Source organism: Giraffa tippelskirchi, chromosome 3 (assembly GCF_054371585.1).
Source record: "Giraffa tippelskirchi isolate mGirTip1 chromosome 3, T2T-mGirTip1v1.2.pri, whole genome shotgun sequence".
Lineage (NCBI taxonomy): Eukaryota > Metazoa > Chordata > Mammalia > Artiodactyla > Giraffidae > Giraffa > Giraffa tippelskirchi.
This window is the reverse complement of record NC_137277.1, coordinates 176,792,135-176,807,977: the sequence shown is the minus strand read 5'-3', so window position 1 is coordinate 176,807,977 and position 15,843 is coordinate 176,792,135. Positions and strand designations below refer to the sequence as shown.

General features: G+C 46.1%; 1 protein-coding gene across 10 annotated transcripts in view; it reads right to left on the bottom strand.

The window, feature by feature from the left end:
* The window catches only part of DIS3L2 (DIS3 like 3'-5' exoribonuclease 2), a 365,476-nt gene that overhangs the window by 110,230 nt on the left and 239,403 nt on the right, over positions 1-15,843 (bottom strand). For all 10 annotated transcript variants that reach the window (XR_014080899.1, XR_014080898.1, XM_081585674.1 and 7 more), the window contains one exon: positions 10,541-10,653. Coding sequence is in view for 8 of the 10 variants with exons in the window: in XM_081585674.1 (XP_081441800.1) it covers positions 10,541-10,653 (113 nt within the window). In the remaining 2 variants the exon portion in view is untranslated. The remainder of the gene's footprint in view (positions 1-10,540; positions 10,654-15,843) is intronic.

Genomic DNA, 15,843 nt, shown 5'->3' with positions numbered 1-15,843 from the left:
AGCCCCTGGAGAAGGGACAGGCTACCCACTCCAGTATTCTTGGGCTTCCCTGGCGGCTCAGATGGTAAAGAATCCGCCTGCAATGTGAGAAACCTGGGTTCAATTCCTCAGTTGGGAAGATCCCTTGGAGGAGGGCGTGGCAACCCACTTCAGTATTCTTACTTGGAGAATCCCATGGACAGAGGAGCCTGGCGGGCTACAGTCCATGGGGTCGAAAAGAGTCAGACACGACTGAGCGACTAAGCACAGCACAGCATTTCAGTAGCAAGCTGCTCGCCCTGCACACTTGCAGTCCAGAGCTTAGTACCCTTTTTACAGATAGTTCGGACACGACTGAGCGACTTCACTTTCACTTTTTCCTTTCATGCACTGGAGAAGGAAATGGCAACCCACTCCAGTATTCTTGCCTGGAGAATCCTAGGGACGGCAGAGCCTGGTGAGCTGCCGTCTATGGGGTCGCACAGAGTCGGACACGACTGAAGCGACTTAGCATAGCATAGCATAGCATAGTATTTCTTCTAAGTGTTCAAGGCAGTATCTTTTTTCAATTATACAGCTGAACATCTGAGAATGTAACATATTTCCTGACTTTGTGTTTTAGTGTTTGTAAAAAGAAAGTCATTGCAACTAAATGCAACGTGGTACCCTGGACTGAACCCTGGAACAGAAAGATAATTGGTGGAAAGACTGGGGAAATCCAAATAAAGTATGGATTTAGTTAATAGCAATGTTCCAATGTCAACTTTTCAGTTATGACAAATGTACTATGGTAATGCAAGATGTTAGCAAGGGGTGGGGGGAGCTGGGTATGTGGTATAAGGGACCTCTCTGTACTATCGTTGCAACTTTTCTGTAAATTTAAATTTATTACAAAAACAGAAGAGTTTATAGAAAGAAGGCCACCAGTTTTCATTACTTGATCTCATAACTGTTATAAATCTTTGATGGTCATTGTGACTGGTATGAGGTTGTTACACATTTAAATGTGGAAGAAGTTTATGTTAATGAAATACAACCTGATCTATTTTTACATATTGGAGATTGGGGTTAAGATTTGATTTGCAAAAAGGCCTTTATCACTAAAAAAAACAAAAAAGACATATATAGGGGTCTTACCCTGTGTAATTTGGGAAACCTAGCGTAATTCTCTGAGTTTTGGCTCTCTTATTAGTAAACCAATATTGGAGGTGCTCAAAGTCAGCTCACTGGCCACCCCACGGTCTGCCAGGTCCTTTGGTCCCCTGGCTCTTCCTTCTCTGTCAGCTTTTGCCTTGGGCCCCCCTCCAGTAACCAGAGCCGCCCGGGCCTGCTTGCTGCTCCACTTGTGCACCTGTGGTTCCCTCTTTCTGGGGCACTTTTCTGAGAGTTTCGCATCTGGCCGACTTTCGTACATCCTTTAAGATTCAGCTCATCAGCATCTCTGAAACCATTATCCAGATTCCCCCAGACGGAGCTGGCACTGTGTTTTTTACCTTCCTCCTACCTGCTCCTGTTCTTTCCAAAAGGACTCGAGGCGGTCCTAAACTGTCACTCACTTTATCCCCCTGCGCTCTCATGACGCATCTACAGCTCTTGCTCTCAGCCTAATTGCTCCTTTATGTGACTCTCCTCTCCACTAGGCCACGGAATCTTCAGGAATGAGGACTGTTTCTGTCTCTCTGTCCAGTGCTTTGACACACAGCGGGCACTTTCGGTTTACAAATGAATGACTGACTTTCGCCCAGAAAACAAATCACCTATTTTTTTCTATGTTAACTGTTTATCATTATCACATGAAACATTTTATGAAATACATAGTAAGCTTCCACTTAAACATCTGTACTTAACAAGTTGATAGGCAGCTGGTATTTTAAGTATATGATAAGCCTGCTTCCCAGGTGGAGCTAGTAGTAAAGAATCCACTTGCCAATGCAGGAGGCCAGGGTTGGATCCCTGGGTCGGGAAGATCCCCTGGAGAAGGAAATGGCAACCCAATCCAGTATTCTTGCCTGGAAAACCCCATGGACAGTGGGGCCTGGTAGGCTATCATCCCTGGAGATGCACAGGGTTGAACATGACTGAGTACACGTTATTATTATTATTATTGTTATTAAACTGTTTTGGCTCTTCTCTCTTAAAAACTATTGGTACACTTAGCAGCTGCCCAAGGTTATAAACACTGCTTGATATCCTATGTCTTACACAGAGGAAAGCAAGCTAAACATTAAAACTTTTGGGGTAGTATAATTATGCCTAATTTTTAAAGGGCATTCTTTTCAATATGCTTTCACCAGATCCTAGGGCAGGATTCAGATGGACTTCTGAGAAAACAATCTTTATGTCCATATAGTTTTGTAAGTAGACAGTTATTTCCCAAAAGAAAAGGAATGAAGATGTTATAATTACATCTATGGTTTGGCATGTCAGGGCCTCTCATAAACTGGGCCTGTTCTCTGCCGGTGTCTCTGGGACTGCCCGGTGACACATGGCACATGTGTCAAGTGCACAGCACATCAGGGATCCTTGTGGGAGGGGTCTGAGAGACAGAGAGCCACTCTGAAAGGTGGCTTCCACACATACCAGTTCTGTTATTTCAGGGGAGACTCGCCTAGACAGCACAGTGGTCCCCATACTTGTCAGCTACGTGAGACCTGCTGCGGTCCTGGAGAGACCCTCGGGTAGGGTGCTAAGTACAGAACACAATGTCTAACTGGAAAAGAGAAGTGAGTTCTCGAGCAGGTGAGAAACAGCTGACGGTCACCAGCATCTTGCGACCACACAGGCATCCCTCATCCCTGGAGAGTTTTCCCCAGTGTCCTTTTCAGCTTCATTACTGAGTGTGGCCTCTGTGGAGAGTTCCTTCTAAGTTCTCAAATGCTCTCACTTTTCCTGTCCCAACTCTACAGACCCACAAGTCCTCTGACAGTCTTGCGCAGGGCCTAGCTGAGCCGTGATGGAGAAAATAACTGTGAGGGGCGGGTCCTCCCCCTAGTCCACCCAATCAGCTCCGAGTCCCGCAGGTTGTGCATTCGAAATCTCTCTAAGGAGTCTTTTCCTCTCCTTCTGCTGTTTGAGTGTGGAACCTTCATCTGTCTTGGAACATATCCTAAGCCTCCTAAACCAGCAGCAGAGTTTGAGAGTTGAAATTACTCTGGGTAAGAGTTCCGTATCATTTTCCAGACTTTCAAATCTTCTTACTAAATTCCACCCAGTGATAATCTGCAATCCTATTTACACTGGGACACATTGTCTTTATCTCCTCCAATGGCTGATGAGCTGAATTCAGAAATTTGATTTTTCTGCTCGTCTGGCTAATGAGCAAAGGCCCAAACATCATCATGAAGGCCAAGAGGTCTTCAGTATGAGCCTGCACCCTCTATGTTCAGCGGCCAGGAGCTCTCAAGAGGAAGCCAGCAGAGGGCTCGCAGAATCTGTCTCGAAAGAGATGGGAGAGCGGACAGGGGATGCTAACCTCTCCCACGTACCTGGCCCTGCTCTGCCGTGGGATGTGTTTGCTAGAGTGGGAGGGGATGAGTCTGGGGGCGGATATGAATGCTCCTTGTTCAGGATGTTCCTCAACCACCAGGCTGAAGACATCTACTGCTCTATTCTCTGGGGTCCAGTTGGACACCACCACGGTGCTCAACTTGCCTATGATTCCATGAGCAAAGATCTCTCTCTGTTTTGGGGTGGTTACTCAAAGCCTCAAGGGGACATGACTGAGGGGAGGGACCCTCGTACTGATAAGTACCTTTTTCCTCTGGTCTCACTGTTCCTCAACCACACAGTGGCTAAGGTGATTTTCTATCTTAGCCAAAGGAAATGATGTCACTTCCTTGCTTGACCTCAAGATGAAACCCAAGCTCCCTGGTCTGCCTTTGAAACTTCATCTCTTGGCTCCCCCTGCAGTTCATACCCCAGCAATTCCAAACTATATACTGTTCCTTGGATGTTCCATGCTTTCTCAAACCTCTAATTGAGATGCTCTCTCCAACCACTTTTGTCTATCAAGGAATTTTCTACTCACAATTTGAAACACTGCTCAAAAATCAATTGATGAAGACTTCCTGGCTCTTGAAAAAGTTTCTATCCCACCACCAATCCAGGGAGAGACAGTTTCTCTCTCCTCTGATGCTTCCTCACCACGGAGCACTTCTGCACCCACAGGTAGTCCAGGGTATTGTCACTGTTCCCTGCCTACCTCCCCTGACTACCCCAGGACAAGATCAGCCTCTCTCTTGTCTTTACATACCTGGTACACAGCCAGTACTCAATAAATGCTAACTGGTGACATTTCAGGCAGCAGAAAAGGAAAGGGGCTTAAAGGGTGCTAAGTCTTCTTAAGCCTCTTTCAGGGCCAGAATCAAAACTGGGTCAGGGCAGATCTTAAAAGCCAGTCACAGGAAAAAAGGACACTGAAGATCCCACGCTGACTTTCTAAGCATTGTGGACCAGGGCTTAGGAGAGTGGAGAGAAATTGATCATTTAGGTAAACTGCCCAAGGCAGCTGGGTGGGGGTACCATCAAGACTATAAAATCTTCTGTTAGCCTCACAGAGCAGAAACATCTGCTAAAGCCACAGCAGGCAGGCTGGCCAAGTTCAGCAACGGGTTAGCCAGGACAGCCCTGTGACCAGCGGAAAGGGCCACAGAGGGGGAAGAATCAATCATCTAGGAAAAAAGGAACAGGAGGGACTAGCCGTGATATGGGGGTCACAACAGCTCACAGGGGCCAGACGGCAACACCCACTGGGGGTTCTCCAGCACCGGGGGGTGGGGGCAGGCTGCAGGGGCTTCTTCTGCCCCTTTTGCCCCAGGCCTCTGCCGGCTCCCAAACCTCCCTCTCACCCGCAGTGCCCACTGGCTATCAGAGCCTGAGAACTGGTGAGTTTTTCTCCTGTTCTCTGAGGACTTCGAGGTTTTAACGATAAGGTACATTCAGCTAGCTCCCCACTCACAGGCTGAAATGACTTACAGTGAAGAGATAACTCATCTGCCAGCCAACATCTCTGCTTAAAGAGTTTTCTTTTTCATATCAACACTTCCATGAATTCTGAATTTGATCAACTCTTTGCTCCACAGTTTGACATTAACAAAACATCAACACTCTGACAACCTGCTGGGGTCATAAAGGAACATCTTAAAACTCTTTGGACTCCATATTAATATAGGCTTCCAATCCCCATCTTTGATCTCTATTATAAGGCAGTACCAATAAAATATCGTAGAGATTTATGGGCAAACTTTCATTTGAGCTGTTTCACACCTAAAATAACACGAGTGCTTGAGCCAACAGGCAGAAAATTTAGGTTTAGGTTTCAACTGTTTAGGTTTTATTTTAAAAACTTATTCACTTATTTTTTAAACATTACCTTAAATTCTATTATTACCTTGTATTTCCCTCTCAGAGAAGATAGCTTGGGGATATTAAGTAGCTAGATGTCACATCCTTCTGATCAGGACAAGACTAAGCTGAGATAGGCAGTTGTCCCCTATCCTAACAGATATCTATCTTTTGTCAAAAAGAGTGCTTTTTCACAGGATTTAAATACAATATACAAATTTATCTTTCCTTCTAAGTGCACCCTAATGTTAAGGAGTAACTAAATATGTATTAGTGTGAGTAAAATCCCAACAAAAAGAATTTCATGTATAAGACAGTATGATGATATTTGGGGCTTCCCAGGTAGCACCAGTGGTAAAGAACCCACCTGCCAATGCAGGAGACATAAGAGATGCGGGTTTGATCCCTGGGTCGGGAAGATCCCCTAAAGGAGGGCATGGCAACCCATTTCAGTATTCTTGCCTGGAGAATCCCCATGGACTCCCCACAGAGCCTGGCAGGCTACAGGGCCATAGGGGTGCAAAGAGTCAGACACAACTGAAGCGACTTAGGATGCACGCACAAGATGCTAATCTGAAAAGTAACATGGTATCTGGACCCAAGATCCGTTTCACTGTATACTATCCTAATATATAGGAGGACTTCCCAAATCAAGCTTAGACTATAATGCTGATGTCAGTTATTTATAGGTGAGTAACATGGAATGAAAAGAGACTGATGCCACCTTCCCTACAGAAGAGACATCAACTAGCACCCCCCCCCCCACCCTCCAACACACACACTGCGCCCCCATCTGATGAACGAGAGAGAGAGAGAGAGAGAGAGAGAAAGAGAGAAACGATTCTGCCAAATGAGACAGAGGGAACCTGGGTGGGGGTGGGGAGAGCAGCAGCTTTGAAGCAGACTTTTATAGGCAAAGTCAAGTGAAAACAGCAGAAAAGTTCCTGGACACGGTTCTTTAAGAAACACAAATGAGTAGGAAGAAAGGTCAGAGCAGTGGTTCAAAGGAATCAGAATGCACAGCTGCTGCTGCCCAAGGCCGCAGGCCGGCACCACTCAAGAATGCCAAGCTTGGGGGAAGGGCCCGGCAGCAGGAGACGCTCGCTGCTCAGGAGCACCAGGTCCTCCCTCCACTCAGTTCCCCACCTTTCAGGGCCAAAAAGCCCCAACTCTGCAGTCCCAGAGAGAAATGCTAGAACGGTGACAGTCACAAAACCAAAGGAAAGAGAAGAGCAAAGGAAACAGGCTGATTAGTTACTTAACTCAATTTTCATTTTCTGAATTTGAAATGTAATTCCTGGCTATAAAAAGGAGAGTGCGGCTGCTAGATAAGAGAAAGCCATCTGCTTGGAATAAGAACCTCTAGTTGGGTAGAAATTTCTTAAACATTTGAATATATAGGGGAAGAACGTTTCACACTTATTCACCTCATGGAGTCTGACTGCTACCTCTATTTCTCTTTCCATCACAACGTTATAGTTTTTGCAGATAAAAGGGGTTTTAAAGTCTCATCTCCCTTTCCTAGGTAAGGCTCTGGGCCAGACAAAGGCTGGATTGAGTCAACTGCATTTCTGGGCAGGAGGCGTAGATGGGATGTCTCCAACCTGAGGTTATGTTAAGTGTCATCAAGGTACAAACATCAGAGCTGTGTTCTCAGGAGGGCCAAGTCTGAGTGGGGGTCTTGGATTTTGAGGTCGGTTCCTTTGCCTGAGTAGGCTGTTTGCATACACTAAAAGGAGCCAGAGTGGAATGCTGAAAGTCACCCGAACAAGCTTCAGAAGAAAAAAGATTTCAACACACACACACACAATTCATAAGGAAGAGCTTGAAGCATTTTCACAAACTGAACACTCATGGGCCCAGACCAAGGATCATAAGAAGCCCCCACCAGATGGGCCCCTTTCCTCAAGGGTAATCACTATCTTATGGAGAAGGGCATGGCAACCCACTCCAGTACTTTTTCCTGGAGATCACTGTGGACTGATGAACCTAGCAGGCTGCGGTCCCTGGGGTCACCGAGTTGGACACAACTGAAGCTACTGAGCACCATCACTATCTTGATTTCTTGCTTTCCTTGTTTTTGAACTTTATATAAATTGACTCACACAGTGTGTACTCTTGTGCCTGGTTTCTTTCCCTGTTATATTTGTGTGTGGAGCTGTCATTCATTCACTCTCATTGTTGTACAGCATCCCACTGAGTGCCTATACCACAAATTTATCTGTTCATTCTACAGCTGATGGTATTGAATAGTTTCTAGTTTTTTGGCTACTTTAATAGTGTTGCAACAAATATTCTCATACATTTTCCTTCTAACACATGCATGCATTTCTGTTAAGTACGTACCTAGAAGTAAAACTGTCAAGCCACAAAGTATATTTATACATCCAACTTTAAAAGATTCTGCCTATCTTATCACATTCAGATTGTTATAATAAAAATATCACAGACCGGGTGGCTTAAACAACACACACTAATTTCTCACTGTTCTGGTGGCTGGGACATCTAAGATCAAGGTGATGGCAGATTCGGTGTCTAGGAAGGGCCCATTTCCTGGTTCAGGGATGACACCTTCCTGCAGGATCCTCATATGGTGATGAGAAAGCTCTCTGGGCTCTCTTCCTATAGGGGCACTAATCTCATTCATGAGGACTACACTCTGACGACCTAATCACCTCCCAAAGGCCCCACCTTCTAAGATCATCACATTAGGGATTAGGATTTCAATACACGAGTTTGAGGGGGAAACAAACATTCAGTCCATAACTCTGAATGGATGAGACCCAGGCTTGATGATATATTTCTCATTCCAGATCAGCCTACCAGAAATGCAATATCCTCCTAAGTAACTCATGGCTCCTTAGGTACTAGTGGGCTACCCTATACTGAGGAAGCTCAGAAATTGAGGCTACTATGAATGAGGATATTAAATAAAGGCATGAGGAAACTGTGGACAAGGAATGTCATCAGTAGAAATGGGTGTAACAATAACAATACTTCTTCTGGTCCCAGTTGATAGGTCTTACTTGGTTGTGAATGAACATTGAGTGGAATATGAGCAGACCCTCCAAAAACACAAACACACACTGAGGGCCAGCATTGTTCATTCACATGGACAGAAATGGAATGGTGATGGCTCTGGCTTCACAGACATGGGAAGGGAGGTCAGGCAGCAAGCCTCATGTGCTGATGTTCAGTGATTTGTGTGGGTAGCACATTTGGGCTTCATTCTCTTAAGCCACCTATACCTGCCCTCGGCTTGGACACAAGTGTCATAGACATCGTGTGGGATGGGGGTCACACAGAAGTCCTCAAACACTGGATTTAGATTTGAACAGGCCACAGAGGCCAGACAGGGGTGTGGATGCTTGGACATAAGCTAAGTCTTTGGGGTAGAACACCTCCTGTTCAGATGAGGATACAGCTTTCCATTCCCACTGAGGGGTGACTGAAGGTTCTGTCTGGGTCTTTTAGTACCACTATGCCTAGAAGTTACCTGTCACTGATGGCACACTGTTAATTATAACTGGGTCTGAATGATTATGCAGCATCTGACCCAGAATTTCACAGCTCAGTAATCCACTCCACCCCCCTCTCCTTCAGTATTCTCATATCTAGAACAGCAGAAAACACCTACATGGTGGTTCTGAGCACCTAGTATAAATGGCAGGCAAAGCTGAACACCTTAAGAAACCAGATGTCCAATTTTCTTGACAGTGTCTTTTGCTGAGCATAGATTTTTAATTTTAATTAAGCCCAGCTTATCAATTCTTTCAGAGGTATGCCTTTGGTATTGCATCAGAAAGGTCACTGCCAAACTAAGGGCATCTAAATCTTCTCCAGTGTTATCTTGTAGGAGTTTTATAGTTTCACATTTCATATTTAGGTCTGTGGTCCATTTGAGTTAATTTTTGTCCTTTCCCTTCTGAGGGGGTCAGTGATTGGGGTGGACAAGTTGGACATGTGAGAGGAACTTGGTAAATACTAGACATCCTAGGAACTTTTGGATTGTCCCTGAGGACTCCTGTTCTAGAACTGCCAGCACCTTTGTGGGCAAAACACAGGCACGTTGCTGAAACTGGAGTCCAGGGATTCTAGAATGTACCCCTCTTGGGGTTGGCATGGAGACTGCTGGTATAAGTTATCCAAGACCGTGTGTGTAAGGGGGGTGGAGTGCTGGACTATACAGGACTGGGTTGGGGAAATGAATGAGGATTCTACTACCCAACAACCATTCTGCCCAGCAGAGATTCTTACTGCTAGCAGACAGCTGGGGCACTCACAGGCCAAATGACATGGCTTATTGGGACCTGGCAGGGACATGTCTGGAAGTCTATCTTCCATATGTTACATGTGCTACCAGGTATGGCTGAGGTGCTCAGGCCTCAGAGCGCAGCTCTAGAAGGCCCTGGGGCTGAGGAATGATGGGGTATATAATATCACCATTATCCAAGGTGACAACCTTGGATGACAGCCATGTTGAAGCTGCAGCGACCCTGGCCAAAGTGGGCTCCAGAGACAAGAGAGAGAGGCTAAGAAACCCCTGACACAGCTGATGCCTCCACTTGTACAGAGCCTTGGTTTCAGACTTGAAAGGAATGTATTCTATAATAGCGGGGTGAACTTATAGGCCTTGGGCACCACGCCAATCACGCGTTTGGAATGTGGCTCCTCTGTCTTTGTATCTGAATACACCCTTGGCAGATGGCATATTCTGGGAAATGATGTGATGGGAAGGTGGTGGGTATGGTGGTGCCACAGGGCCATGCAGGAAAACTGACATGAAACCGTCAGTGACAGCTGTAAGGTCTCTACCAAGTAAAAAACAACCCATTAGAGTACTGCCTCTTAAAAAGATCCACTGCCACCCTTCACATTGCCAGGATGACACGAGTCCTTCCCGTTAGGTCTGTGGTCCACCTGAGTTAATCTTTGTTCTTTCCCTTCTGAGGGGGTCAGTGATTGGGGTGGACAAGTTGGGCATGTGAGAGGAACTTGGTAAATACTAGACATCCTAGGCTAAGTCCTATGGCCATGGCCCACTCATGATACGAGCATGGGCTCAGGCTCCTGGGACCCCAGGGGTGGGGCATTTCCAGAGTGAGCAGCACACACAGGAGCTGTTCCTCATGATTTTTTTTTAAGGACAAACAAACAAAGGAAGATAACATAATGGAAGCACGTTTTTCAACCCAAGAAACTAGAGACTGATTTTTACCTTCTGAACCAAGTAGACACTCGTAGCTCTCTCAGCAGCCACTTTATCCAGACTGGATCCCTCAGGAACAAAGTAACTGACATCAGCAATGTGCACGCCCACTTCAAAGTTGCCTGTAAATGCACAAGAAGGTTGATCAGCCTGGAACTGAAGGCCAGGGTGACCCCTCCTGGGAATCTACCCCGAGAAGGCAGGTCACTCTCTGAGGTCAGGGGGCATGGAGCCCAGGCTGCCACCTTCAGGCGCTCCACCAACCCTCTGGGGTGTGCACTAGGGTTACTTTCCTCACTGTAGTCCAACAGATGAGATTTTTTATCCTGAAGAGACAATACTAACCATTTTTACAAGATGTTTACCACTGCTAAAGTTCTGTCTTTGAGTGAACACCAGTACACTTGCAGAAGAAGACTCATTTTGGATGACGAATGAATCCTTTCAGCTCACCAGAAGGAATTAGTCCCTGAAGCCTCTGAAAGAGTTGCCCCTTCAGCCTATCCCAGCCTTCACTCAGCCCCAGGGCTGGCCTTCCTACCTGATTTCACCCTTCCCCCCACCCCACCCTCCACACTGCTGCTAATACCCGTCAGAACCACAGGTCCAGTGATGTTGAGCCTCTTACTCATGCCCTTGCACAGGTTCGCCTCAATCCACCTTGCCAGCCTTACGGCTCATCTTCCACGCACTCTCTACGCAGACGTCGTGGGAAACCTCTTCCCATTCCCAGAATGTATCTTACCTCATCTCATTCGGATGCTTGCTTGCCTCATGCTTTTTTTACGCTTGGGATAATAATTGCAACAGGATCTGCCCACCCAAATCCTTCTCACCATGTAAGGGTCAACGGAGACAGAATCCCAGAATAAGACGAGATGCTCTGACCTGTTTCCCCCACCTACACTGCTATAGCACCTAACCCATAGCTGAAGATGCTTATCGTGGTCTTCTCTTCAGAGCTATCATCACTCCCAGACACCACAGCGCATCTTTACTGGCTCCTGTGTTCACCGTCTGCTCCTACAGTGAAGGCTCCAGTAAGGCAGTGCCTTTAGTGTCAAGTCCACTGCTGTAGGCCCAGTGCCTAGAAGAATGCCTGACATGGTGAAAATGAAAGTGAAGTCACTCAGTTGTGTCCGACTCTTTGCGACCCCATGGACTGTAGCCTACCAGGCTCCCATCCGTGGGATTTTCCAGACAAGAGTACTGGAGTGGGTTACCATTTCCTTCTCCAGGGGATCTTCCCGACCCAGGGGTTGAACCTGGGTCTCCTGCATTGTAGGCAGATGCTTTTACCATCTGAGCCACCAGGAAAGTCCCTGACATGGTAGGCACTCAATAAATACTTCCTGAGTGAATGAATCAACAATTAGTGTGTCTGCCTGTTGTCTTTCCTGTTCTGGTAAAAGACCTACTTTCTTTCCCTTTTAGAATTGCCTGTTCCCTTCCTGGCGGAGTTGTTTTTTCAGCAGGTCCTGCCTGCTCTATCAGTTCTACCAGAGACCTGGTCAGAGGACTCAGGCTGGTGGGAACTGCATCAAAGTGGGCTTGGGGGCTAGTTAGGGTATACGTTTAGGATTTACTCCTGAACATCCCCTACATCATCTACCGGATATAGTATATGTGATTATACACATACACACCAACATGTACATGTTGAAAATGCACAGAATGGACAGAAAATGAAAAAGAGCGCACCTGTGAAATGGCCCTTGGCTTGGAGACAGTGAGCAGCATGGGCAGACAGAAGCACAATGGTACAAGCACAGAAGGGAACTGCTTATCATTTAAATATGTGCTTGACGGAATTCCACTATACCCCATTCCGGTTCATAGTGACTGGTCTAGGCATAGGCATGCGACCCAAGTAGATTTACTCTGAGCCTTTTTTTTTTTTAATTTATTTTTTATGGAAGGATAATTGCTTCACAGAATTCTGCTGTTTTCTATCAAACCTCAACATGAATCAGCCACAGGTATACAAATATCCCCTCCCTTTTGAAACACCCTTCCATCTCCCTCCCCAACCTACCCCTCTAGGTTGATACAGATCCCCTGTTTGAGTTTCCTGAGCCATACAGCAAATTCCTGTTGGCTATCTATTTTACATATGGTATTGTAAGTTTCCATGCAGCTAACAGATTCTTTCCATACATCTCACCCTCTCCTCCCCTCTCCCCACGTCTGTAAGTCTATTCTCTATGTCTGAGCCTGTTTTCACAGGTTGATATGGACTTGAGAAAAGAGGGTCTCTCTCCCCGGACTCTGGACAGTAAGTCCGGAGCTGTCAAGGAAACATAATTATGCTGACAGAGAAAACAACATGGCTGAGAATCACAGGGAGACACACGATGGCCTTGTTTGAACTTGAGGGGACAGCTGAACATGAAACCAGCCTACCTGTAGACTTGGAAGTTCGTGTGTCCATCAATTTCCTTTTGGACTCACTAAAATAACCATGCCTGATAGCCAGCTTTCTTAGAGGAGCTCACTAACACGTCACCCCTTTTTCTTCTGCTTTACCTGCATAATCAGTCTCAAGGTATCTCACATTTTAGCTGCAAATTGTGTAGCTATTTCAGTTCAGTTCAGTTGCTCAGTCATGTCCGACTCTTTGTGACCCCATGGACTGCAACACGGCAGGCTTCCCTGTCCATCACCAACTCCTGGAGCCTGCTCAAACACATGTCCTTCAAGTCAGTGATGCTATCCAACCATCTCATCCTCTGTCATCCCCTTCTCCTGCCTTCAATCTTTCCCAGCATCAGGGTCTTTTCTAATGAGTCAGTTCTTCGCATCAGGTGGCCAAAGTATTGGAGCTTCAGCTTCAGCATCGGTCCTTCCAATGAATATTCAGGTTGGCTTCCTTTAGGATTGACGAGTTTTATCTCCTTGCTGTTGTAGCTATTTACTATTACCTTATTTCTTCTTCATTGGGGGAAGATTTTTTTCCTCAATTTTTTAAAATGGAAAAGTGTTTAAACTTGGGGTGGTTAAAATAAGAGGTTCAGGGAAAGAAGAATTTAAGATTCCCCACTCCCATATGTCTCACTCGGGACCCACCCTCCTACAGGGCAGCATCGGGTTTTTCCACCCGGTCCTGTAACATTAATACTTTAGGGGAAACCCAAGTCCATCTAAGAAATATTGGCCGCTATGGGATCACAGAACAGGCCTATTTCCCACAGAGGAAGGGGCTGTCTGGAAGGCTGAGGAAAACCAGCGTGGCTCAAAGTTCAGCCGCTTCCCTGTGTGAGCTTCGCAGCTGTGTTGTTGGGTCACCAGGAGCAGAAAGACCTGCCTGCAAAGATCGAGGAACTCAGCCCAGAAAGAATGTGGCCAAGCGTCTCAGATGGCTTAACTCCCAATTTCCGTATTACCGATATCTAAAACCAACACTGGGAGAAGGTAAAATAAAGTGTCTTCTTTTGAAGTCAGAGTTGTAATATACTGGCCTACCAGGTAAATATTGACTAAAGGAAAAGAGAGAGGATTATTACATCATGATACAAACCATAATTTTAAATTCAGTCTGTGTGCTGTTACTACACATGAACTTTCTGTCCTTAGTCAAAATTGACAAACTGACAAAGAGCTCATTACAGGAGATAAAACATGCGGGGGGCCAACCAAAACAGATTTGAGAGGCTTAAATTTCTCTCAGGATTCCCAGAAGAGCCTCTAAAACCAGAAAAGAGGAGCTCTCTTATTCTCTCCTTTGGACCTTTTTTTATGGAAACCCTAAGTAAATATTTTATTACATATATTTACATAATGTGAACTTGCAGAACTCTTGAGTTTTTATTCTATGAAAGAGAAAATATAAACCCAAAAGGTTATGTAGTATATGCTGCCAAAACATCTAGGACCAATTTGATGCTTCAAAAAGTACTGTCTTCCATATAAAAGTATTCCTTAATTTTTTTTTTTTACATTAAAAATGTTCATCTGCTGGGGCTAAGGTGAGTCCTGAGAGTTCTGAAGAGCTGTGGAAGCAGAGGAAGGAAGCGTTCCCAAGGCCAGCCACATTGGCTCACTGTGCACGGGGCCCCCAGACTTCCATGACTGCCCCTTTGGATGCACTTGAGTGGACACCAGAACCGTTCCACCCAATGAAAATGCTAACAGAACACAAGGCAGGGGCTTAAGGACCTTCTCTTCTAAGCCGGCCTCCCAGTCAGTTCAGCCACATCCCAACCGTGTCCCTGTCAGGCAGCCCGTGACAAACCCTCCGGGGTGGGGAGCTCACATCTTGAACCCACTTGCTCTATTTCTGAGGAGCTCTTGTTGTGAGCAAGGGCTTCCTTATACAGACCCAGGATACATGAAATGGAGCCATGAGATTATTCTAGCACTGGGCATCTGTAAGAGAATCCCTCTGTTTAAAGCACCCACAGTCTAATGGGGTTGGCAGACACACTAACGTGGTGACAGTGTGGTGTGACCAGGGCTATGACAGAGGAAGGTTGCAAAACCTCATTCTGTGGGAGCGAGTTGAGCTGAAATCTGTTTCTACTTCACTGAGAACATGTGAAAGTGTTTTGTAATCTAGAACAACTACATGAATGTAACATTGACAATGATGATCATAAAAATGATAAGGATAGCAGTAGTGACCATTTACTTAATATCTATTTTGTGCCAGGGGCTCCATACACATTCATGCAGCTTTGACAATAGCCATATAAACCGTGTTTCACAGATGAGTCATCTGAGGCTCAGAGAGGTTCCAGGTCACTTGTCCAAGGTTACCTGGCTAGTAACGCAATAAACCCTGGATTCAAAACTGGGTCAGATCCAGAGCCTCTGCTCCCTTTTATGACCGTCCCCGCCAGCAACCGCTCTTGTGGTAACTCTAGGACGAGCCAACACAGCCCACGTTTCCATCTCAGTGGGTCACAGCTGGAAGTCCCTCCCTGCCTCTTCTCATTGAGCAAAAGCCACATTCTTGGCTCTGGATTCAGCAGTCCAGTCAGGGACTTTTTCTGGTGCTGTTCGCAGCCCCATCTCTGCTCCCATAGCCATCTCTTTAGTCTCTCGTCACAGGGACTGACTGTGGAACCACCTCTAAGCCATCAACTCCAGTCCTCTTCAATTACAAGTCCCTGAGATCAAACCATTCCTTTGCACACTTCTAGTCTGCAGTCATCTTTAGCAGTGGCAGAGTGACTGTCCTAAGTACTTGAAAGGGTCAAGCCTGCTATAGAAAGGAAAGTACCAGGCGTCCCTTACCAGGAGTGAGACCAGGGCCTTCCAGGCGTTGGGTCATCGGCGTTCACTTTTACCCCCTGCGCAAACCTTGCAGGCCC